Below are 26,163 nucleotides of genomic sequence, written 5' to 3'. Positions count from 1 at the left end.
ATATAATGACTGGCTACTTTTCCTCCTGCCAGTATTTGTATTCCATCCTGTTCATCAATTTCCTCCAGAATGTACCACCACTGGCAAAAAAATGTGGGTAACCTAAACAAGAAGCAAATTTTATGCTAAATCTCATGATAAAAGTACAGCATCATTTACCTCTAGTGTATGTAGGTATAATATGCAATACCTCTAGTCTAAAATTTTTTATGCGTTACTCGACCACTTTACGAGCGCCTGCCGGTATCATAGAGTATACATGCAGCGCATTCTGCTCGTCATTTGTTTAAACTTCTTCATGCCATCAGCAGCTGGAAAGTCAGTGTTAAGGTCAGCATGCATCATGTCAGGAATTGAAAAAGGTAAATATTCTTATCGTTCGCAATTTCACACATTAGGAAGCATATTTATATTTGCAAATGGTTCATTTATCCTGTACATAAATATCTCTATTGAGAAACTACTCCTCATGAACAAAATGTTCTACTTAATTGCAGGTGCGATCCATGATACCTCGGAACTCTATTACTATAAATCTCCTGTCATTGTTTACTTGGTTATAGTGGCGTGTGTGTTTGTTTCTTCATTTTTTGCTAAATGTTAGTCTGTTTGCTGTTATTATCCTGTATTAAATAACATGTGTCCCTCACATGAAAATATATTGGGTAATTATTGTATTACATTAATGAAAATAATGAACCCAGTAATCCCATTTTTCCCTGCTGTAGTGCTAACTGATGATAAAAATAGCAGAACTTTTGGCAGTGAAAGCTCCAAACATTTCTGAATTTGAGCTGTCTGAAGAAGAAGATGAGCTTGATATAGCTGTCAGATCACAAACTCCAGCAGCTGATGAGTCATCACCCAAATCAGATGACAATGGAGTACCTTTTAGTGAGATCCAACACAGAGGTGCAAAATGGAGACGCACAACAGAGTAAGTAGTTGCTAGATACAAATTTGTATAGCATATTTAATGTATAGTTTGCAAAGATTTATGTTATTTTACTTTAATTTCTAGGTTTAATCCTGAAGTACCAGAATTTGCAACACCCGAAATTCCAACTGTGAAATCACCTTTTGAATATTTCACACAATATAATGACCAAACATTGTTTGATGATACGATTTATTATATAAATTTACGTCATGTTACACAACAGGAAAGTCAATGGACTGTAATGGAGCAGAATAAGGAAGTTTTTTTTTTTTTTGGGGGGGGGGGGGGGGTGGGGGCTGGCATACTAATTGCATTACTGGGGTTATCTGGATTGAGAATGTGTTGGGAAAGGTGAACAAGTTATCCACTGATTGAAGATACAGTTAGCAGGGACAGATTTTACCTGATAAGAAACAATCTGAAACTGGTTAATGACAATGCTGTATTAGAGGAAACCAAACAAAGTGACAGTTATTGGAAGATATGACCACTCCTTGACAGACTGAGAAATGCATTTCGAAATCATCCCCGACCAACTCATACATGCAGAGATGACTAGATGATACTGTTTACAGGTCAAGTAAGAACAAGACAGTGTTTTAAGGGTAAACCTCACCCAGTTGGCTTGAAGAACTTTTGTGCTAGCTACATCCAACGGTATGCCACTTGACTCTTTGCTATACCAAGGAAAGGAAGATATCACATCTGGAAAAACTCCAGTACCTGACAACCTTGATACTGGAGGATGTGTTGTTCTAAAGCTTCACATCTGTCCCCTTACTAGATAGACTCCTAACTCATGGGCCAATCTTAGCAAATGGGACTATCATGGCTAATCATCTTCCAAAAGCTGTAAATTTCAAGAGAGATTTAGATTTGAAAACAGAGGGCAGAGGTTCTTTTGATCAGGTTGTAAGGAGTGATGAAAAAATAGCTGCAATGAAATGGTTTGACAATAAACCTATTTACATTGCATCTTCTGCTTTTGGTGTCCATCCCACTGTCCAAATTCAATGTTGGTCAAAGAAAGATAAAGTTTATGTCCAAATTCCTACTCAACATGCAGTTACCAAATATAACAAATATATGGGTGGTGTTGATCTCCTGGATAGTGTAGTGGGAAAATACCCAATGAGGAGAACAACTAACAAATGGACAGTGTGTGTGACCCACCACTTCATAGGTTTTGCTGTTGCAGCAGCTTGGCTAGAATATAGGCAAGCAACACAAAGTAAAAAAATTATGAGAAAAGACATCATGCAATATCAAGCTTTCAAGCTTGATGTTGCACAAAATCTTATTTTCTATGGTGCATCAGAAAATGATCAAAGATAAGACTCAGGCAATGATGATGATGAGGGTACTGATGATGAAGGTCCACCAGCAAAACGGCAAGAGCACCCGAAGCTTTACCACCTTTGCCATTCAGGATATCAAATGCTAAGCATATGCCTCAGATGATGAACAACACACAGGATAAAAAAATCAAAATACAGGTTAGAGGGTCGTAGAAGACTAACATTTGTACGATGTAGCATATGTCAAAAGTTCCTTTGCTTTACATCTTGAAAGAAATTGTTTTGCTCTTTTTCATAAGAAGTGGGTTTGAACTTCGGTTACATTTCTCACATAAAATCAGGATTATTTTATATGTTAAGAAAAATTTTGTTGTAACATTCATATGTATTACTTTGCATTAACATAGACTGCAGGTATCACACATGATACCATCTGAAAAATATATATATAAATGAAAATAACATTTTTCTCTCTATTTTGTATTTATCTGTGTCCTTAACACTTGTGAATATCAATTTCAATCAAATCAGACCTCGGACCAACCTTCAGGACTCTAGAGGTTAAGCACCATTCATATTCACAACCAAGCTACTTACTATTTGGAAATAATGGTTTATTCTTTATACAAATTGAACAAGGCGTACACCATCAAGTATGACAAAGAACAAGATATGACTGATAAGTAAAAAATTAAATAATTAGTATAAACTTAACAGTTAAAAAAAGTTAATACAATTTTTACAAACAAATATATGCAATACTATTCACATACACATCCAATGTATGCTTTGCTTCACTTAGCTTCCACACAGTAAAATTTTCAATAAATGTGGCATATCGTACTGTAGTACGATACTGAAGTTGGTCACACTCATAACTGATACTGTGGATCTGTTGAGCTTAGGAACTTTGACCTACTTAAAAACAGTTCAACAAAATGCAATGATTATGTATTTCATATAAAAACATGGCTGAAGAACAAATGTTTCTGTGATCTCAAAGCATTAACTACTCTGTGCATTAATGTAATTGGCAACATAATGAAACTTTGTCATTTGAATATCCTGCCAGCAGTACGCAATGCTAAATTAAGCTCCTTAAGTTTATCACTGGATTATGTTTGTGCATTCAAAAGATAGTTAGTTTGAAACCAAAGCCCAAGAGTGAAATTCTTTTAAGTATTTTTTTATTCAAACAGGTGTGACACTTCCCATGTGGGTAGCTCTGCCTGTGCTTCCTCGTTATCCTTATTTAAACTAAGACTTTTTACTGGAACTTCCTTCTAAATCAGCTGATGATGCTGTTCCAGGCTTTATCTCACTCACTGGCACAAGTGCAGGTATTCCCAACATATTACAGATTTTGTTCCTAATAGGTCTTATCTCCTCAACAGCTTCATTCCATGAAGTTTCACTAAGCAGCTGCATCGCTCCGTCGACATCTGGAGCTTCGGACATCTCGTCACCATACATCAGCAGGGCCTCGTACAGTTGAGATGCTGTCAATTTCCGTGCCCACACAAACGGCTGGCATATGTACCGAGCCAGCCGACCTAGGGCCCGTTTACGCACAGTGCCTGGCACCTGGAACAAAAAGAGCAAAATAATTTTGTTACACTTCCTGCTCAATTAGCAATGTTGTCAGTGATATGCGACCTATAAGTTCATCTGTGAAAGGGGAGCACGAGTGTTCACTAAAGTACTGCAAGGCGACTTGTAGGTTTAGCTTATGTTCAGAGCTGGTTTAAGGCCCAAAGGACACAAGTCACTGCTTGGAATGCCTACAGAGACACCACAACTGGAAGATTTCTAAATAAGATGTAACACAATTAGTAGCGGTTGCTTGGCGTACCGAGCTGAGAGGGGCAGCGAAGTGCAAGATTTGTAAACAGTGAGCATCACAATTTGTAGCAATAACTGACACAGGTGAAAAGTGAGTGTGAGTGTGAGTGTGAGTGTGTGTGTGTGTGTGTGGGGGGGGGCTACACCAAATGACCAAAAGATAAATTGCTTGTGTGAGAAGATATTCTCGAACCAGTCCATGCTTCTGTGCAAAAAAAGGGACACTAATCCAATAGCCACACCCCTTTGTAACCACATACCTAACGTATTACTAGTTGGGGGGATGAATGCTAACTTGGAAAGAAGCATTATGTAAAGTCATTAAAAAATTGTTATATACCATGATTGTGAAGTCTGTTGACAGCTTCAACATCATTAGTAAAAATAAATTTATATTTCTAAAAGGTATTTCTAAAACAGCGACCATGTTTCATTCATAAATGACGGTTTGGAACAGCTAGACAAGACAACATTGCATGCTTGTATATTCTGCGAACTTTCAAAAGAGTCTGACTGTGTCCATCACAGGATACACTGGTATGCAAACCATAAGGATGAAAATAATTTTTGCATGATGTGTCATATCCCAGTAACATAGCTCAATTAAACTTGGACCATACATAGAAAGAACTGCTACAGGACAGTACAGAAGGTAATTGAAAGAAATCCACGATGAGACAAACAGAAATGACACTTTTATTCAAAGACAATAAATGCAATGAAGTCAATGTGATAATGTGATGAGTGCGGTTGACAACTGCTGGATGTTTGTTGGTACATGGTATGGGACCATGCAGCAAGATGTCTCCTCAACTCATCTGAAACATGCCCAGTGGGATTTAAGTTGGGGAAACAGGCAAGCCAATCCATTCACTTTATATCCTGTAGTTCCAAGAGCTCCTCCATTCCATCTGTGCTGTTCAATGTGGTTGCCCATTGTCACCCATAAAAATTAAATTTGGGCTGAATGCACCCCTGAAACAAGGCACATGCAGGAGTACAGTGCCAAAATAATGTTGCCTGGTGAGTGTGCTATGTCCAAAGATTTGAAGGTCAGTACACTGATTTGACATGAGGATTCCTCACACCATAACACCTAGACCACCAAAACGATAATGTTAGACAGTGTTCCTGGATGCATTACATGTTCCCACCTCTCGCTATATGAGAGTACGTCCAGAATCGTGTTGAACTTGATCATTTTGATGGTCTGTGTGTTACAATGTGGGAAGCCATAATGATGCATGGGCATACTGACTCCAAGTCCTTGAACATGCTACGCTCACCGGTCAACACTATTGTGAGACTGACTACTCCTCTATGTGTGTGCATCTTTTCAGGAGTGCATTCAGCCCTGAATCCATTTTTGTTGGTAACAACACTTGGCTGCATTGGACAGCACTGGGGAGGGGGGGGGGGGGGACACAGCTCTTGGAACGAGAGGATATTCAGTGAATGGTTTGGCCTGCCCATTCCCCCAATTTAAATCTATTCACGCACGTGTATGATGTGTTGGGAGATGTACTGCAGCACATCCAAATGCACCAATGTCCAGCCAGCAGTTATCAGCTGTGCAGGTGGAAGAATGGAACACCTGACCGCAAACAGCTCCTTACCAACTCTGTGACCAGCACAGGAGCAACATTGCAGAGCTCAGGAACACATCACAGAGCTGCACTGATGTCTGTGCTGATCACACATCCTTTTAAGAACCACATGCTGCCTTTGGCAACGTCCAGGATACCATCATACATTGCAGTTACTGCAGTGTAATTACTGTCTTTGAATAAAAGTGTCATTTATATTCATCTCATTGCATATTTCTTTCAGTTTACCTTCTGTACTATATTGTAGCAGTTCTGCCTATTCTCCCTATGCATGGTCCAAGTTTCACTGACAGTGACACATCATGAGAAATTTACTTTTTTTCTTAAGTTCTGCACACCAGTGCATTTCTGCAGAAAGCAAGCCACTATGGAATCAGTGGACTAATTGGTAACTGACTAAGATCTTACTTACAGAGCAGGCATCAGATTTAGATGTAAACGAGGAATGGATAACAAGAGTAGAGTCTGACTGTTGAATGCCACATTATGGAGTCCCACAAGGATCTGTTCTAGGTCCCTTAATTCTCATATAAATTAATTTACCTATTTTTGTCCTCCAACAAAACAAGTAACTTCATAATGTTCGTCGACGGTCAGAGTATTGAGATTTATAACAAAATATATGGCACTCTAAACTAAAAACAATCCGTTGCTTGCAAATATTCTGAAGTGGTTCACAGTAAACTCATAAGCAATAAATCTCAGCAATACAAACTACGTCTACTGTTTGTACTGTTCTCGAGTGTCCAGCCGAGTGCAGTTGTCCTCGACACCTCTAGAATGAGCGTCTTCACTACATTCCATTTCCTTTATACTGTGATCGTTCCCCACCTGTTCCCCATAATCCAGTTGAAAGACACATCGCGTGAAGTGTCAGGAGGTTGTCATTGTCGAAGGCTGAGCATGGACCCCAGTCCCTCAGTGCTCCCATAGCCTCTGTTGGGCACAGAAGTGGCTCTCGGTCAATTCTGTGATTTTAATTGGCCAAGAGCTGGGTCCCCGGCTTTGCTCAGGGTGTTGCCACTGTCTCTGTTGATCAGTCCCCTGGGCACTTGTGTTTTAATAGTCTCCTTCAGAAACAATCCCAAACCGATGAGGTCTGTCTTAACACTCTCGATTGCACAACACTGCGTGGCTACAGGGGACACAATGGAGTATGAAGAAATGTGTATTACAATATAAAGCACAACACAGTAATGTAGATATACAAAAGAAAAACTAAAATTGCAGAACCAAAAATTCACAAGCACATAAAATTGTCAAGAGAACCACAAAAAAGACTAAACCGACATTCATATCTATAATATATTTACGTACAATATCAAACAAATTAAACACACTAATGAAGAATGCAAATATCCAATTCGTGTACAGAACCAAAAATAATATCCAGCATAGACTTCAGTCAGGAAAAACAAAATTACCAACATACACAGAACTACACAAAATCAAATGTCAATTGCAATAAATTTTACTTAGGACAGCAACTTTAGTAGCAATAAATTTTACTTAGGACAGCAACTTTAGTATAAGATATTGAGAGCATGCGAGATTTAGCAAAAATAATCCATCTACATTTTCAACCACTTAAAGAGCTATAACCTTAAAGAAGAATGAATAGAGCTAGCGATGAAAATTTTACAACTATTACTCAAAGATTTAACATTGAACATACTTGAAGAAATAAAAGTGTGTGTACACACATTACAATGTCCTGGTGATATTTTAAATGAACGAATGTATTTAAAACATTAACATTTCATTCACATTATTATTAATTTCCTAACCAAAGACAATGGGTACACAGAAACAATTACCCACAGACACACTAATAACGGAGATCATACATACAGCCAAAAATGACAAAATCAATACACCACGCCGACTGTAACCATATAACATCTTTGGCCAATTGTCACTACTGTTAATCTGTCAAATTAGACAATAAAACATCAAATTATAAAAATTACAAGAATGGATGATTAACAACATGAGCAAACTGCAAAACAGTTTAAAGCATTAGAGTCCTAAATCTATACCACGTCGTAATACAATACAGAGTGACAGCAACCACTGATGACATATGGATATAATTACCAAATTTGTGTATACAAAAATACACTTAACGAACATTATAATAAAATTTTTTAAAAAATATTATGAAACTTCTGCAGGTGATCTGAAGATGGAAACTAGCTTACATGGATCCATCACAATAAATACATAACTAAATTACTATAGCAGCAATCTGGATTTTATTACATAAAGTCTTTAAGAGATATCTTCAACGCTGCAAGCTCAATGGAATGTAAATGTTATATATCAATTCTGCTGTTTGCGTAAGCATGGGAGGATGAATGTTCATGATGATTTTATGATGGAGTAAACTTTTTGTGGTGTTCTGTGCTGCAGAGAGGAGGCAAGGGGAGGCGGAGGGGAAGAGACAAAGGGTACCACCACATTATAGATCCAAAACTACCTTCAGAGAACAACAAAACTTAATTGATGAATGTTTGTCTGGTGTCTTTTTTTATTACGATGTGGAAGGAGAAGGCCTTCTCTGTGTTGAAATGGAAGCAACCAGAAAGAGGATAATAGTGGGCTCTTTTTTTCTTTTAAAAAAAGATGGGGGTTTGGAGATCTTTATTCCAAAAGCATTGCCAACCACTACTGAGGTACTTGCCCCACTGTTGTGACACAAGGCAGCAGATGGTCATATCATAAAATTCCTGAGGCTGCATTGTGAACCAGCTACAAATGTATTGCTTGACGTTCTCATCTGAAGTGAATTATTTGCCTCTCAGTGCCTTCTTTAGCTCACTAGAAATGGCATAACCGCACAAAGACATGTCCAGACTATAAGGACAGTAACGGAGGATCTCCCGTTTGAATCTCTACACATGCTACTCGACGGTGTTTGCTCTATGGGGCCTTGCACAGTCGTGGAGTAGAATGGCCACATGGCTGAGATGCCCTAGTAGTTTTGATTGTTCACTTTCAAAGAGTGGTCAAGGTTTGTAAGTATCATTGCTCACTCACTGTTGTTACATGCTGCAGGAAGTCGAAAGAAAGGGCTCCTGTGATAAAAGTTGAAAGTCAGCATACCCTTTTCTGTACTTGTTTGGACAGTGACCCTGGATGCTTCCACTGGAGACTTTGTTGTTTTTGACTCGAGTCTGAACTGATGACACAATGTCTTGTCTTCAGCAACCAATTATGAATGGGGCTTATTCCTTTCCTTGTCACAGAGCTGTAGACATTTAAGACAGAGTCCCATTCAAAATCTTTCCTGTGCTGGTTGAAGACTGAGGCATCTGTTGTGTGCACACTTTGTGAAATTTCTGTTGTGACTTGGCAAGACAGCCAAGCCACTATGATCGGTAGCCGAAAGGCACGCGTTAAGCTCACGCAGGCTGGAGTGAGGTCTGGAACAGGACAATGTAATTAATATACCCAATAAGGTACATTGCTGCTGGAATACTTAACTTTAATTCATAATTGGTGAACATCGGTCTGACGGTACAGGCATCACAAGATAAACAGCAAATGATAATGGCGCCTTGCTAGGTCGTAGCAAATGACGTAGCTGAAGGCTATGCTAACTATCGTCTCGGCAAATGAGAGCGTAATTTGTCAGTGAACCATCTCTAGCAAAGTCGGCTGTACAACTGGGACGAGTGCTAGGAAGTCTCTCTAGACCTGCCGTGTGGCGGTGCTCGGTCTGCAATCACTGACAGTGGTGACACGCGGGTCTGTCGTATACTAGCGGACTGCGGCTGATTTAAAGGCTACCACCTAGCAAGTGTGGGGTCTGGCGGTGACACCACAATTTCAGTCTAGCCTTAATGACGGCAAGAACATTTCGGACGTCCAATCCAGCCTCTGTAACAATGGCTGTTACCATAATTCATTGGTCTTGAATAATAAGTGCATCCACCTACTGGACGATGACACCATTCCAGACCCCACCATCACTCGACAACATCTGTACACTTGTGCCATACTTCGATGATTTTCTGTTCCCTGCACTCATTCTGCTTTTAGAAAACATACACCCTTCCCCTCTTCTCTTTAAGCTTCCGTTTCCCTGTTTTCAGGATGACTGAGTGTAGTGGGCCACTGACAAGTGTGCATGCTCGTTCTGATGTCATGTGGGTGTGTGACCGTGTCACGCAAGTCCCAGTTTGTGAATTCAGCACTCCTACAGGGACTACACCTTCTGCTGCAGGCAATAACATTAGGACACTTTCATTGGTTTTTGTGTTACAGCTGCCAGCTCATTTTTTCTGAATGTAACTTATATGTGGGAACAAATAAACAGTTATTAAATGATAGGTCTTTATGCCACTAAAATTTAAGTTAGCATGTTTTGCGGACAGGCTTTCCTTCACATTTTACTTTTGCCACATATTAGCATTTCTGTTAATATTTGCACCTTTTATTGTGAAATATTATTAATGAATTAATCTCAAATCCAGAATCTATGTTGCGTTGACAACTGATCTACAGCATAGTCGAAAGCTTAGCAGTTGGTAGTTTCATTTTCTATTATTTTCTTTTTACTTGTGCCCAAGAGTCCTGCAGGGTAAATACATATGTAAACAACATGAACCCCAAAAGTCTGATAAAAGTAAATATTGAAAACTCTTTATTAAGTTATTTATTATATGTTTGTGGGTAGTTGTCCCTGCAAGCATTCAGTTTGATTGCACTCTAGCTTCTAGTTTCTTTAAGTTGTTGTTATGCTAAACACTTATTTATTTCTTCCAAGACTGAAATGAAAACATTCTAACAACATTGGCTGTACAAATCGGCTGTTCAACCATCAAAACTTACCACTACAATTCACGGCTGGAGTTACTAAAGTACACTTGGGAAGTCAGAGCATGGACAGATTCTCATAAAATTTTACCAGAAGGCCTATCGAACAGAAATTTTACCAGTGATGAGACATGGGTTTCCTATGCTAATGCTTGGATCCCTACCCTGCAATGAAGAACTTCAGGATGCTATCTTCAAATGACTGCAACATCATGCAGCAGAATTTTACCTTTATCTATATCTTTATATTTTCTCTGTAAGACACTGTACACTGTGTGGCAGAAGTTATATGATACCAATAATTCAGATTTTCTTTCCTACTCCTACCATGTATTAAGTGAGAGAAAAATGACTATCTATATTCACCTTGACACACTTCTTAATCTCTCTTATCTTTTTCCCACAACACCTATGCAACATACATAAGTGGCAGAATAGTGGCCATATAGTCTCCTTTGATTGTAAGTTCTTTAAAATTATCCAACAGTGTTTTGTAGGAACCACCTCATCTCTCTTCCACAAGGATTCACATTCAGAGCATTTCTGTTACACTTCTCTTAAGACTATATTGACCTGTTACATTCCTGGCAGCGAATTGCCGAGTGTGTTCAATGCCTGCTGTTGTGCCTAATGGGTAAGGACTACAAACACTGGAGCAGTACTCTAGAATTGTTCACACTAATGTCTTGTAGCTATTTCATTTACAGATTCATTGAACTTTTCCAGAACTGTTTCAACAAATCTAAGTCTTCCATTCACCTTCATTAGCACTGAATTTATGCAATCGTCCCGTTTCATATGATGGAACTGAAAAAGTTGTCTCCACTAATTCTCATGTGTCTCCAAAATAATAAAACTCTAGTTGGTACTTATGAGTAAAACAGCAGATCCTGGGGATGGTGGAAATCTATACAACTTTTTCAGGCATTTAGGTGCCAAGACGGGTGCAGCAGAAAGGAAGTACACTTATTATTGACTTTTGCCCTGTACATTCGAAGGAAACGTAATTTCTAAGGAATGTAAACGTTGTGTTCCTCCAAACTGCACAAGTCATCTGCAGCCACTGTACCTCTGAACCTGGACATAACACACTCTGTTAAACCCAGATACAGAGTAGCAGTTGTGCAGAAATCAATTTCATTCTTTGACAGGAAGGGAGTTATGAGACTCTGCCTTGTACAGGCTGTGTATACATTTGTTGCTGCCAGGTATTCCGTAACGCAACAGACTGTGTTAAACAGTTTCACAAAGGGTGGCTGTGTCATATCAGTAGCTACTGAAGATGACACTGTTCCAGAAGCAGAATGGAGGAGCAAAACTGATATTTCTGAAAATGAAACATTCCAAAGATTTGTGATGATTATGTCCAGACTTCCATACCTGAGATTGATGCAAGTAAACTGCTTACGAAGCAACACAGGTAGAAGCTGGCAGTGATAATGAGGGAGAAGAAGAAGAAGAAGAAGAAGAAGAAAAGGAGGACATTGCCTCAAGTTTTGCTGATGCCGTGCAAGGAACTGATACTGCCAGGAATTTCTTTTCCTTTCTTAATGTGGATGAATTAATTCCAATTTACATCAACCAGTTGGAGCGACAACTTCTTTCACTGCCATATGCCAGAAGCACAAAATAACCATGACTTCTCGATTCTTTTTAAAAAGAAAAAGGATGTATTCTGTGATAACTTTCATAATTGTATGTTTACTACATTTAAATTTGCAGCACAGGATATTGGTAATTTTATAATTAAATAGCACGTGTATCACCTAAACATGCTTAAAACATGGTTCTCGGTCACTCTTTCCCCATTTATAGAACACCACTGTTTAAGGAAAAAATATATGGGTCCCCCCGAGATTAGTTAGAAGGGGTTTTACCGCAGAGACTTTTACGCTTCATGTAGAAAAATTAAAAACTAGTGTTCTGGGATTCATGTGCGTTCTCCACTATGCAATCTTTCTCATTCAATTTTGCAGAAACTACTCATTAAAAAAATTTGATTTTTTTGTATCTTATAATCTAATATCAAAGCTTGACAATTAATTGGTTTGTTTTCCACTACTGTCCACTGTTATCGTCATACTTCGAAATTAAGTAAAATTACAGCACATATTTTGAAAAGCATGTGGTAAGAAATGGAGTTGCTTGCCAGCTTACATTTGGTGCATTTTAGGTCATACAATGCTGTGTATGAAATGTAGCTAATATATTGCAATTGTTTTTAATGCCGGAAGGAAAGGCATATCACTTTCCAGTCTTGAGTAAATATAGGGCATATCTGGAAGTTGACGAGGCTGGCAGTGACATGCCATACACTAGACTATTGCCACCTGCTGCATCTTGTTGCTTGTCGTATCATTCCTGGGGGAGCAACAGTGTTGTATGGATAACTGTTGCACTACAAGGCCTTTACTGCATGATGGAACATTATCAAAATGCTCTGCTTTAATCTTTTAATCAGATAATATTAGGTTCTTTCTCTTTACTACAGGGTTTACCTTACATTTACCCACCAGCACTGCCTTTCATTACGCCAACTGAAAATTTTGTCCTCTTGCAATCCCTTGCGGTTCTCAAGCGATAATAATTTATTGTACAGAAATGCTTCTTCACTGAACAGTTGTATAGTGCTGGTGACACAACCTGATAAACACTTTATATACAGGGTGTGTCACTAACTATTGCCACCAAGAATAACTCCGGAAGTATGACAGGAGTTGAAAAGTTTGTAGGACAAAAGTTGCATGGGACAACAGGGGCCATAATATGACGTTGGTTTTTTGTTGCTAGGTGGGGCCGCTTCAGAGATATGAAGGTCAACTTCATTTTTTTAAATGGGATGCTATAATGTGGTACTTATTTTCTGGTAGTGGCTATTGAGACAAATCCAGTGATGTGTAACAGTAAGGTCTTTGAAGGTCAACGAAGGTCACAAAGGTGACATGAACGTCCATTAGAAGGTATCAATGGAGTGCTGCAATCTTATCATCATGGATTGAGTGGTATTCCTTATCACATCAGCACTTATCGAAGCACATACTCTGACAATTCTCTCTCTCATATCTGTAGGTGTGGTTGGAACATTTTTATAAACAATGTCTTTTGCGAATCCCCACAAGAAAAAAAATCAAGAGGCGTCCCGTCTGGTAGATGAGCAGGCCACGACACATCTCCTCTGCGTCCAATCCAATGATTTGGGAATTGTCTCTGCAACTCATTTCTAGCCATCAGCAATAAATATGCTGGACACCCATCATATTGATACCACATTCAGTTCCTTGTTCCTAAAGGTATTACTTCCAATAACAGACCTAATGTTTCTTGCAGGAATGTGGTGTACTTCCTACCATTAAGATTTCCTTTGATGAAATAGAGGCCTACAATTCTGTCCTCCAGGATCCCACACCATACATTCACTGACCACAGTTTTTGGTGCGCAACTCGCTGCAACCAACATGGATTTTCAGTTGCCCAATAAGGCAAGTTATGCAAATTAACATTTCCATGGTTCATGAATGTATCCTTGTCACTAAATAAAATCAAATTAATAAATGTGCCTTCCCTCTGAATCTGAAGTTGAGCCCATTGGCAGAATTCAATGTGATGCACACAATCCGTACCAGTTAATTCTTGGAGGAGACTGATATGATAAGGATGATATCCATGGTGATGCAAAACATGAACAACACTACTCTGGCTCATGCCAGATTCCCTTGTGATTTGATGTGATCTAACACAAGAATCTTGAACCACAGTGGCAAGAGTACCAATTTCTGTTCACTCGTTAGTAACTTTCCTTTGCCGGATATGTTTCCAATGCACTAAAGATCCAGCTGTTCTCAATTTATCATACACATATTTAAACATACGACATTAGGGTGAGTACATTGAGGATATCTTTCAGTGTATAAGTCTCTAGCTCTCACTGAATTTCGTTGGCATTCTCCATACATGAGAAGCATATTGACTTGTTCTTTGAAGGAATACATCATTCACATTTGCTTGATTCGATGATGTTAGTCTTAACTTTCCTATTAAGTGTTGTATTGTGAAACCGTCGAATGGTGCTTACATGTCAAAGGCATGTTAGATCGATACACCGTGTTTGGCGAATATTTATTATTTGCACGATAGAATTGTCAGAGTATGTGCTACGGTAAGTGCAGAAGTGATAAGGAATACCAATCAATCCATGAGGAGAAGATTGCAGCACTACATTGATACCAATGGACATCACTTCAGACACCTTCTGTAAATAGACATTCATGCCACCTTTTTGACCTTTGTTGACTGTCAAAGACCTTACTGTTATACATCATTGGGTTCATATCAATAGCTGTTACCACGAAATATGTACAAAACTATAGCAACCCATTTAAAAATAAAAAAAAATGTTGACCTTCAAATCTCTGACACAACCCCACCTAGCAACAAAAAACCAACATCATATTATGGCCCCTGTTGTCCTATGCAGCATTTGTCCCACAAACTTTTCAGCTACTATCATACTTTTGGAGTTATCCTAGGTGGCAATAGTTAGTGACTCACCCAGTATACTGAGAAGATAAAAGGTCCTATTATGCTTCTTTGGGGCACATACGGTGTTACCCACATTTCTGTGGAACATTCTCTGTCTAGAATAATGTTCTAGACAGGGGGATGTGTTCTGGCTTCCTGCACGAAACGACTGCTTTGACACCACTGGGGAGACACCGCAACAAACCGGACTGTGTCTCTAACCTCAGTCTTCATGTAGTACTGGTTTCATGGGGCAGTGAATTTTGTGTGCTTCCTAGTTTTATAGTGAAAATTTACTTGAAATAAATAAGAGCAGTAGTAATGGCTCCACTGCTCATTGTAGAAGACTGCCTACAAAACTCGTGATGTTGTACATCACTGTTACCCAACAAAACATTTTCTTTCAGTGCAAATAGGTATCTCAGTCCAAATAAGAGGACAAAATAAATGTTCATAATGCTAAATATGCTCAGAACATTTCATCCCTGTGGATTAAATGGGGCTTTGAATAACAAACTAAGACGCATAAAAACCGAACAGTGCCCCTTCGCAGAAAATATCTAATTGGGACATGAAACTCAGAATGCTCTAACAGACTGTGGCAATGTAGGAGGTAAGAGGACAAATTAATTGCTTAAGCCTTAACTACCAAGCATCGCCTTTCAGACTGCTACGATTTTTTATCTCATGATATCTCACATGCTCCTGTGAAGCAAAATGGACTCTTTTGTGTGCCTTTTTATTGAATGACAAACTACATGTGAACTCTTGCATTGTTGCTTCTCTTTGTTTCTTATTCATGGGCCTTGAGAGGTCTCACAGATGTACCACAGTGTTTTTACATCATCGTTCTGTTGAATGGTACTGTTTCTCAATTGTGGGGACAACTGGACCTTCAATGCAATATGTGGATGTTCAAGAACAGCTCAGTGAATCCTCAGGTGAATGCCTTGATGACAGCAATAACAATCCTGATTTTGAGATATTTAGTGATCACGACAATAATTCAGAATAGGAAACTGAAAGTGATGAAGATATGACACCTGATGATTATGATGGGGAAACTTACATATTCGGTAAGAACAGATGTTTTTGCTGGAGAAAACAACAGCCGCCAGCAACACAACACTGTCTTGAAGCTTCCCGGACTGCAACAGATAGCGAAAAGACTCAGAGAAAACCCTGCTGTTCTAGAGATATGGAAGCTTTTCTTTACCCAAGATAATGTAGATGAAGTCATTCTATGGATACATCTGAAAATATCTAAGCTCAGAGTACAGTATGCAAAATATCACTTGTCCTACTTACAAGATGCTGATAACACTGAATTGAAGGCACTAATTGGTCTACTAGTGTATTCAGCCATTTTCAAATCGGTGAATGAGTTGGTTTACAGCTTGTTTGCAATTGATGGAAAAGGCAGAGATGTTTTCAGATGCACTGTTACTTAAGAAAGATTTCTGTTTTTATTATCTGCATTACGATTTCGCAACCCACATGATCGGAGGGGACAAAGAAAGTAGACAAGTCAGTAGTAATATCTCAGATCTATCTGCATTTCACTGAGAACAGTCAACTCTGCTACTCTGTTGGTGCAATGGTGTGTGCTGATGAAATGGTTGTACATTTCCGTGGAAGGTGTGGGTTTAGAATTTATATGTCAAACAAACTGGCAAAATACAGACTGAAAATTCAATACTTACTCATGTACGTACAAATTACTTGTACAATGTTGTTGTTGTGGTCTTCAGTCCTGAGACTGGTTTGATGCAGCTCTCCATGCTACTCTATCCTGTGCAAGCTTCTTCATCTCCCAGTACCTACTGCAACCTACATCTGTCTGAATCTGCTTAGTGTATTCATCTCTTGGTCTCCCCCTACGATTTTTACCCTCCACGCTGCCCTCCAATACTAAATTGGTGATCCCTTGATGTCTCAGAACATGTCCTACCAGCCGATCCCTTCTTCTGGTCAAGTTGTGCCACAAACTTCTCTTCTCCCCAATCCTATTCAATACTTCCTCATTAGTTATGTGATCTACCCATCTAATCTTCAGCATTCTTCTGTAGCACCACATTTCAAAAGCTTCTATTCTCTTCTTGTCCAAACTATTTACCGTCCACGTTTCACTTCCATACATGGCTACACTCCATACAAATACTTTCAGAAACGACTTCCTGACACTTAAATCTATACTCGATGTTAATAAATTTCTCTTCTTCAGAAACGCTTTCCTTGCCATTGCCAGTCTACATTTTATATCCTCTCTACTTCGACCATCATCAGTTATTTTGCGCCCCAAATAGCAAAACTCCTTTACTACTTTAAGTGTCTCATTTCCTAATCTAATACCCTCAACATCACCCGACTTAATTCGACTACATTCCATTATCCTCGTTTTGCCTTTGTTGATGTTCATCTCATATCCTCCCTTCAAGACACCATCCATTCCGTTCAACTGCTCTTCCAAGTCCTTTGCTGTCTCTGACAGAATTACAATGTCATCGGCGAACCTCAAAGTTTTTATTTCTTCTCCCTGGATTTTAATACCTACTCCGAATTTTTCTTTTGTATCCTTTACTGCTTGCTCAATATAAAGATTGAATAACATCGGGGAGAGGCTACAACCCTGACTTACTCCCTTCCCAACCAGTGCTTCCCTTTCATGTCCCTCGACTCTTATAACTGCCATCTGCTTTCTGTACAAATTGTAAATAGCCTTTTGCTCCCTGTATTTTACCCCTGCCACCTTTAGAATTTGAAAGAGAGTATTCCAGTCAACATTGTCAAAAGCTTTCTCTAAGTCTACAAATGCTAGAAATGTAGGTTTGCCTTTCCTTAATCTTTCTTCTAAGATAAGTCGTAAGGTCAGTATTGCCTCACGTGTTCAAGTATTTCTACGGAATCCAAACTGATCTTCCCCGAGGTCGGCTTCTACTAGTTTTTCCATTCGTCTGTAAAGAATACGTGTTAGTATTTTGCAGCTGTGGCTTATTAAACTGATTGTTCGGTAATTTTCACATCTGTCAACACCTGCTTTCTTTGGGATTGGGATTATTATATTCTTCTTGAAGTCTGAGGGTATTTCGCCTGTTTCATACATCTTGCTCACCAGATGGTAGAGTTTTGTCAGGACTGGCTCTCCCAAGGCCATCAGTAGTTCCAGTGGAATGATGTCTACTCCGGGGGCCTTGTTTCGGCTCAGGTCTTTCAGTGCTCTGTCAAACTCTTCACGCAGTATCGTATCTCCCATTTCATCTTCATCTACATCCTCTTCCATTTCCATAATATTGTCCTCAAGTACATCGCCCTTGTATAGACCCTCTATATACTCCTTCCACCTTTCTGCTTTCCCTTCTTTGCTTAGAACTGGGTTTCCATCTGAGCTCTTGATGTTCATACAAGTGGTTCTCTTATCTCCAAAGGTCTCTTTAATTTTCCTGTAGGCAGTATCTATCTTACCCCTAGTGAGATAAGCCTCTACATCCTTACATTTGTCCTCTAGCCATCCCTGCTTAGCCATTTTGCACTTCGTGTCAATCTCATTTTTGAGACGTTTGTATTCCTTTTTGCCTGCTTCATTTACTGCATTTTTATATTTTCTCCTTTCATCAATTAAATTCAATATTTCTTCTGTTACCCAAGGATTTCTACTAGCCCTCGTCTTTTTACCTACTTGACCCTCTGCTGCCTTCACTACTTCATCCCTCAGAGCTATGCATTCTTCTTCTACTGTATTTCTTTCCCCCATTCCTGTCAGTTGTTCCCTTATGCTCTCCCTGAAACTCTGTACAACCTCTGGTTCTTTCAGTTTATCCAGGTCCCATCTCCTTAAATTCCCATCTTTTTGCAGTTTCTTCAGTTTTAATCTACAGGTCATAACCAATAGATTGTGGTCAGAGTCCACATCTGCCCCTGGAAATGTCTTACAGTTTAAAACCTGGTTCCTAAATCTCTGTCTTACCATTATACAATCTATCTGATACCTTTTAGTATCTCCAGGGTTCTTCCATGTATACAACCTTCTATCAGGATTCTTAAACCAAGTGTTAGCTATGATTAAGTTGTGCTCTGTGCAAAATTCTACCAGGCGGCTTCCTCTTTCATTTCTTAGCCCCAATCCATATTCACCTACTACGCTTCCTTCTCTCCCTTTTCCTACACTCGAATTCCAGTCACCCATGACTATTAAATTTTCGTCTCCCTTCACTATCTGAATAATTTCTTTTATTTCATCATACATTTCTTCAATTTCTTCGTCATCTGCAGAGCTAGTTGGCATATAAACTTGTACTACTGTAGTAGGTGTGGGCTTCGTATCTATCTTGGCCACAATAATACGTTCACTATGCTGTTTGTAGTAGCTTACCCGCATTCCTATTTTCCTATTCATTATTAAACCTACTCCTGCATTACCCCTATTTGACTTCGTGTTTATAACCCTGTAGTCACCTGACCATAAGTCTTGTTCCTCCTGCCACCGAACTTCACTAATTCCCACTATATCTAACTTTAACCTATCCATTTCCCTTTTTAAATTTTCTAACCTACCTGCCCGATTAAGGGATCTGACATTCCACGCTCCGATCCGTAGAACACCAGTTTTCTTTCTCCTGATAACGACATCCCCTTGAGTAGTCCCCACCCAGAGATCCGAATGGGGGACTATTTTACCTCCGGAATATTTTACCCAAGAGGACGCCATCATCATTTAATCATACAGTAAAGCTGCATGCCCTCGGGAAAAATTACGGCCGTAGTTTCCCCTTGCTTTCAGCCGTTCGCAGTACCAGCACAGCAAGGCCATTTTGGTTATTGTTACAAGGCCAGATCAGTCAATCATCCAGACTGTTGCCCTTGCAACTACTGAAAAGGCTGCTGCCCCTCTTCAGGAACCACACGTTTGTCTGGCCTCTCAACAGATACCCCTCCGTTGTGGTTGTACCTACGGTACGGCTATCTGTATCGCTGAGGCACGCAAGCCTCCCCACCAACGTCAAGGTCCATGGTTCATGGGGGGAGGTACTTGTACAAACATACATTTATTCTGGAAAAGGCAGTGATGATCATACCCTTTCAAATTGAGGTAGGTCACAGTATTCCCACACATGCTCTTCTGAGACTGGCGAAACCTACTGAAAATACATGGAGAAATATTACAGGTGACAACTCATACTCATCTGTAAAACTAGTCATTGAACTTTTGATAAAAAGGCCTCACATACATCGGCACACTGGAAAAAAAATAAAAATGATATACCACAGCAGTTTATAACTAATAAGAAAACGTGTGTGAATACGATTGTTTATGGTTTTACAGAAGACATGACACTGGTTTCCTTTGTGCCCAAAAAGTCCACAGCTCCAATATGATCACTTCCATGCATCATGCAGTAAACAGTGACCCCGAATAAGGAAAACTTGAGATCATCCTGTTTTTGTAACACAACAAAAGGTGGTGTGGACTGTCTCGACCAGAGGTGTGCAGCTTATTCATCAAGTTGCTGGACAAGAAGATGGCCTTTGGTCATTTTCTTCACATTAGTGGATGTTGTTTGTGGTGTGAATTCTTATGTGGTACTCCAAACTTATCCTAAGCAAGAAGTAATGATGAGATTGATCTTCATGAAGACTCTAGAAAGAGATCTTGCGGTATTCTATCTACTGTTATTATTTGGCTAAATGTTTCAAATCCAAATTTTTAGAAAATCTACTTGCAAGAAGTGTAATGAATGTCAGGAAGTCATGAAAAAAATATTCAGCAAGACACCGGTTTTGTATATAAAAAATAAAGAGGTGCTCTAAGACACCACACTGTAATAACTGTTTCCTGTCAACATCCATAGTAGTTAAGGGTTAATTCTGGCAAAGGAACATTAACAAACATTTTCCTAAGTTAAATACCTCTTTTTTATTGTTACATGTGTGTGTTTCATAAATAATGAATATGGTTTTTTGTACTTGTTATTAGTAGCACATTACTGAGGGTCTCCTTCTGTAGTCGAAGTATTTTGACGACTCTTTCCATTGCTTCTACCTACAGTAGCAGACAATGCATTGCACACACTGGAAACCAGCCGCCCCAACACCCTCGCTGGTCACTCGCATTGAAGAAGTAACTTAGATGGCCACACTTTCTGGACACCACGCACACCCAACCATTGCTCGAGCAAGAAATACATTTTTCAGAATCACATATTTGTGTATGTGTTCCACATGTTTATATTGCAGTTAGTAGTTAACAATGTGGCACAGTGCCAATCACCCTTTGTAACGCTAGGAAGATAAACTCTACGCGTTCAATGGAATCTATTGTTTACAAGATGCTGTCTATGAATAAAACATGTTGTTTTTCACAAGAGTATTTTTTTTTCTGAATTTATGCTGAATCCTTAAGAGAAGCATGTTTTCCTTCAGGAATTTCATAATGTTTGAAACAACAATACTTTCTAGGATCTTGGAACACATGGAAGTCAGTGATATTGGTCTGCGGTTGGCACACTCAGTGTATTGTGCGGAGAGAATCTGTCAGCTCATTAAAATATATGATAAATGCTTAAATATGAATGGTCATCTCTCTCTCTCTCTCTCTCTCTCTCTCTCTCTCTCTCTCTCACACACACACACACACACACACACACACACACACACACACACACACACACACACAGGGGGAGAGGGAGAGTTGTTAAGCTGCACCTGGATTAGCTGGCAGAGTAGTGGAATGATGGCTCCAATCCTCTTCGAATTGCGACCCGCTTTGTTGGCTTCAGCTAGTGCCAGTTCTAGGAGGTCCTTCGCCAAATTGCTTCCCTCATTCCCATCCTCGGACTTGAGGATAATGTCGAAGCAGCCACGTTCCAGCAGCTGGTTGAGTGCTTTCATCACAGGCACGGCGACACGCTCACTGTACTGGTTCTCGCGCCAAATGAGCACGGCAGCTGCAGCTAGGCGAGTCAGCTCTTGAGTATCCCGGGTTGTACGCAACTGTTGCAGGTGGGCGATCAGCGTGGACCCTGCACGATTGGCCTGAGGAGAAACATCAAATTAAGTTTGTGCTGATATTGTTTCCAATCTCTACAGATTTTCTTTTATTGTCAATTTGGTTTGTCCTGATAGTAGTACTGAATGACACACTTGACAGACTGGTCTTAAGACACACTGACCATCCTGTAAATGTTCTTAAACTATACACTACCTGGAGCGGGGAGGAGGGGGGGGGGGGGGGGGGGGGGAAGCACGCAAAAAGGTAAGAGAAACGGAAGGAACCTTCATTGGTTGAGAGGGTATGTGATGTTATAGCAGTGATTACAAAATTAAGCCACATTTACAAAGAACTTGCTAGTATGAAACCACTTATCAGTATAACACTGCATCACCTCAGGCCTGGATGCATGCAGCGATTCATTGGGATGGTTATCATAAAGCCATTCTATCCTCTCCTGGAAGCTCGGGAAGGGTGTCACAGAGCTGTTGTATCCCCTCCTGAGGCAAGCTGGTCCACGACTGTTGTAACTGACATTGATATCCTGTACACTGGTACTAGGACAGAGTTGATGTCCGAGCTGGTACCACACGAGTTCTATGGGGGACAGATCTGGTATCTTGCTGGCCTTGGAGTACCTCAACATCACCCAGACAGTTCAAAGACACACATTCCACATGTGGACAGGAACTGTCCTGTCAAAAAAGTGACCACAAAGTGTTGCATGAGAGGTAGCATGTAAGTAAGCAGGATGTCTGTGATACACTGCTGAGCCATTCTGTCAATCACATACCTGCCAACTTTCAAAAATAAAAAAATCAGGAGATTCAGTTTCAAAATTGGGAGGTATAAATGACTAAAACTGTGTCTCATTATCAGTACAATCTTTTGAGACAACTAATGTCTTTTCCTGTGATGTCACAAAGCTATACAACGGCTTTAAAAACTCAAGTGAAAACACTAGAACTGCCTTTAAATGTTAATCTGTGAAGTAAGGGAAGGGCAACCAGTTACCTATAGTGGACTAGTTTGTGGTGCACAGAAACACACAATAGAAAACATGTAACTTGCCATTTATTTCTGTTATAACACCTTAACCATAAGTTATTTTCAACTGTTATGTTAACTGTTTTCTATTATGTGTTTCTGTGTGCCACACATCAGTCCACTATATATAGATATTATCCAGGGACATTTTCCTGAACAGGTGACTCATATGGTCTGCACAATTGATTGGCAAATTGTGTTGTAAAATAAACAATGTAAATAAGCATTCAACATTTATCACCCAGTCACTTTCATTTTTAACAATGAATTCCAGTTTTTTATTGTCATTCACACACTTACGGTTTTCTTGGTGCTCCTTTGTTCACACATTTTGAAATATTGCTTTTTCCACCATGTGATATACACATGTCACTTTGGCAAAAAGTACAAAATAAGAAACAAAACACAAAATCAAAACACTACGAATATGATGTATAAGATGCACAAGAAGTAATGGCTTACACAAAAATGAAGTCTTTCAGGGTTTCAGGTAACAAAATAACTCTTTAAACATCCATTTATACTGATTATAAAACATGAATAACAAGCAATTTCACTTAAGCACAACGACAGCACACAACACTATTCATGTGAATGAGGAAAATAACAACTGATATGCAGATTGCGTGCAACTTTCTGATTTCTATGAACTTTGGTATGTACATGGATTAAAAAAGACTAATGAACAAAAGACCAACCAAAGGCCCAAAAAGCATATAAATGAATAAATAAAAATGGAATAATCAATAGGCAGGAGAAAAAGTCAAAAATCTGAAGTCTCTTGTCTAAATCAGGTAAGCAATCACTACCAGCCGTGACCTAAAGTCATATCTAATGGCTCCCCTACATCATGAAACCAAGAATAACATCGCTATGCCTCTCCAAAACATTGGAAGAATAGGACCATTCCTCAGACTGCCACCATATTCACAAACTAAGGTCATCCGAGGTAGTGCAGAACCGCGATTCATCACTGAACAGAACGTGACACTTCGATCGCTGGTAACAGCACTACTTCAAACACAGTCATTTGTGTTGTGGTGTTAACGGCTGCCTACACACGGAAGGGTAATTCCCCAGTTCGGCTGTGGCTAGTCTCCGACCAATGGTGTGAGACGACACAGAATATTGCAGGGAGTCTATTACTTGTCCTCAGATGGCAGGTGCAGATGTGGAGGGGTGACAGTGTATTCGGTGCACAGTACCGCAATCCTCCCTTGTGGTGGCCCGGTGAGGTCCACCGAAACTTTGACAATGAATACGTCTGCCTTCACATTCCCATGCAAACTAACACTGAGCTACTGTCACAGCTGAATGGCCCACAAATACATCTGAACAAATGGCCAAATGGAGACTGATAATGAGATCCTTTTCAAACTGTGTCGTCAGGTGCTGCTAACACTGCCTCACACGAGAACGCAGCAGCTCTGTCTTTCGTGGTGATTACATATGACACTGCAGACACTCCTTATTGCAATTCTGATCATTTACATATCCAAATGTCAGGTATGTGTACAAAGTTGCATTGACATTCGAGCATATCTTCTAGGTGCTTCACTTTTTCTGCCAGGAAGTGAATATTTTTTCTCTCTCGTGAGAGTCACTTCAGTTCTTTTCAACTGATGAATTGCTATGTAAGTATTCAAATCATCTGATGATGACTGGTTACTAGGTCTGAACTGATAATTGCATCACTTGCGTGACCTGAGAATGTACACGTAATTTTAAAAAAAAAAAAAAAAACTATACTGGTTAATTCCATGTCAAGTGGTTTAGGGATCACTACATGCACATCTCAGGTTTTATTCACATTTTATGGGTAGGTTTACCGAACAGCTCAGATACAAATTTTTAGTGCAAAAATTTTAATACTTCAGCAACACGAGTCTCTTAGATGAAGAGTGATGAAATGTTGCAGTGATATTTCAAAAGTTTTGGCCAAGCCTGAAGTGCTGTATTTCAGCAAATAAATGTGGTAAAGCTGTAAAACTTTGCAAGATGTGTTAACAGTTTGTGACATGCACTTCCTGTAAATTCTAAGTCATTTTATGGACAATTTTTGATCCAAGCTGCACTTCTGAAAGAGTATTACAGTTTGTAGCATATTGAGTATGTCTGTGGAAGATCAATTGAGGCATCTACTACAAATAGGGTCACAACCTGATAAGCACTTGTTTACCTTATATATTGTGCTTTCAGCAAAATCAGGTATTAACAATTGTCAGATACGGTTTATTTTACAAGGAGATAAGCTGACATTATAACTTCCTTTTTAACAGAAGACAAAAAAATTCCGTCTAAGAACAGAGTAACAATGGATTACCAGCATGACTAACACTGATCCTTTCAATTCCACTTGGAGAGAAGGTTTTAGCTTATTTTGAACACATTCACTCAGTTCGGTATTATGGAATTATGTTCTATATGAAAAAATAAATTACTTATACACTGAAAGACAATAACAAGAACTTTATGCATCATGTACGTTTTGCAGAGATCCGACAATGGAAAATCCAGTTAGGAACATCAACATTATATGAAAAGATAGTGGTGACACATGAAGCCGCAGACAGGCACAATGAAAAGACACTTACATATAAGCTTTTGGCAACAGCCTTTGTCAGGGAAAGAAAAACACACACCATTCACTCACACACATAAGCACAACTCTTCTGTGGAGTCTTTCCACTACATTTACTTCTTGTACAAATACCATTACCACACAATCAACAAGCAAAATATTAGGACTTTCTATAATTACAATTAAAAATTAAATTATAAGCATGTCTTATACCACATTCCTCTGACAATTATCAGATCATTTTGGGTTAATGATTGGATAATCCTGTTAGCAACACATCACAAATAACGATGTTCACTGGGTTTCAGATAAATATTTTTAAAGTACATAACAATTACTCTTTGCAAATTATCATTATAATTAGGTAAATATTAAACAAACAGCTATGGGTGACCAGTACATCCTTAACAGAGCAAGCAGCACGTTTTTTTCAAAATAGTGGCTTTACTGCTAATGTCATTTATGTCCTCAGACCTCAACAGAGTACAATAAATTAATGATAGTTAATTGTTAATACAGCATAC

General features: G+C 39.2%; 1 protein-coding gene across 1 annotated transcript in view; it reads right to left on the bottom strand.

The window, feature by feature from the left end:
• Positions 1 to 2,752: 2,752 nt before the first annotated feature.
• Positions 2,753 to 26,163, bottom strand: part of LOC126109664 (tubulin-specific chaperone D) — a 199,273-nt gene continuing 175,862 nt past the window's right edge. The window contains exons 17-18 of the mRNA XM_049914709.1: positions 21,726 to 22,055; positions 2,753 to 3,822 (exon numbers count right to left, since the gene is read on the bottom strand). Of these exons, the coding sequence (XP_049770666.1) occupies positions 3,496 to 3,822; positions 21,726 to 22,055 (657 nt within the window). The 3' untranslated portion in view covers positions 2,753 to 3,495. The remainder of the gene's footprint in view (positions 3,823 to 21,725; positions 22,056 to 26,163) is intronic.

The sequence above is a fragment of the Schistocerca cancellata genome, chromosome 12, assembly GCF_023864275.1.
Source record: "Schistocerca cancellata isolate TAMUIC-IGC-003103 chromosome 12, iqSchCanc2.1, whole genome shotgun sequence".
Taxonomy (NCBI): Eukaryota; Metazoa; Arthropoda; class Insecta; order Orthoptera; family Acrididae; genus Schistocerca; species Schistocerca cancellata.
The sequence above is the reverse complement of the archived record's forward strand: the minus strand, read 5'-3'. Positions and strand labels throughout refer to the sequence as shown.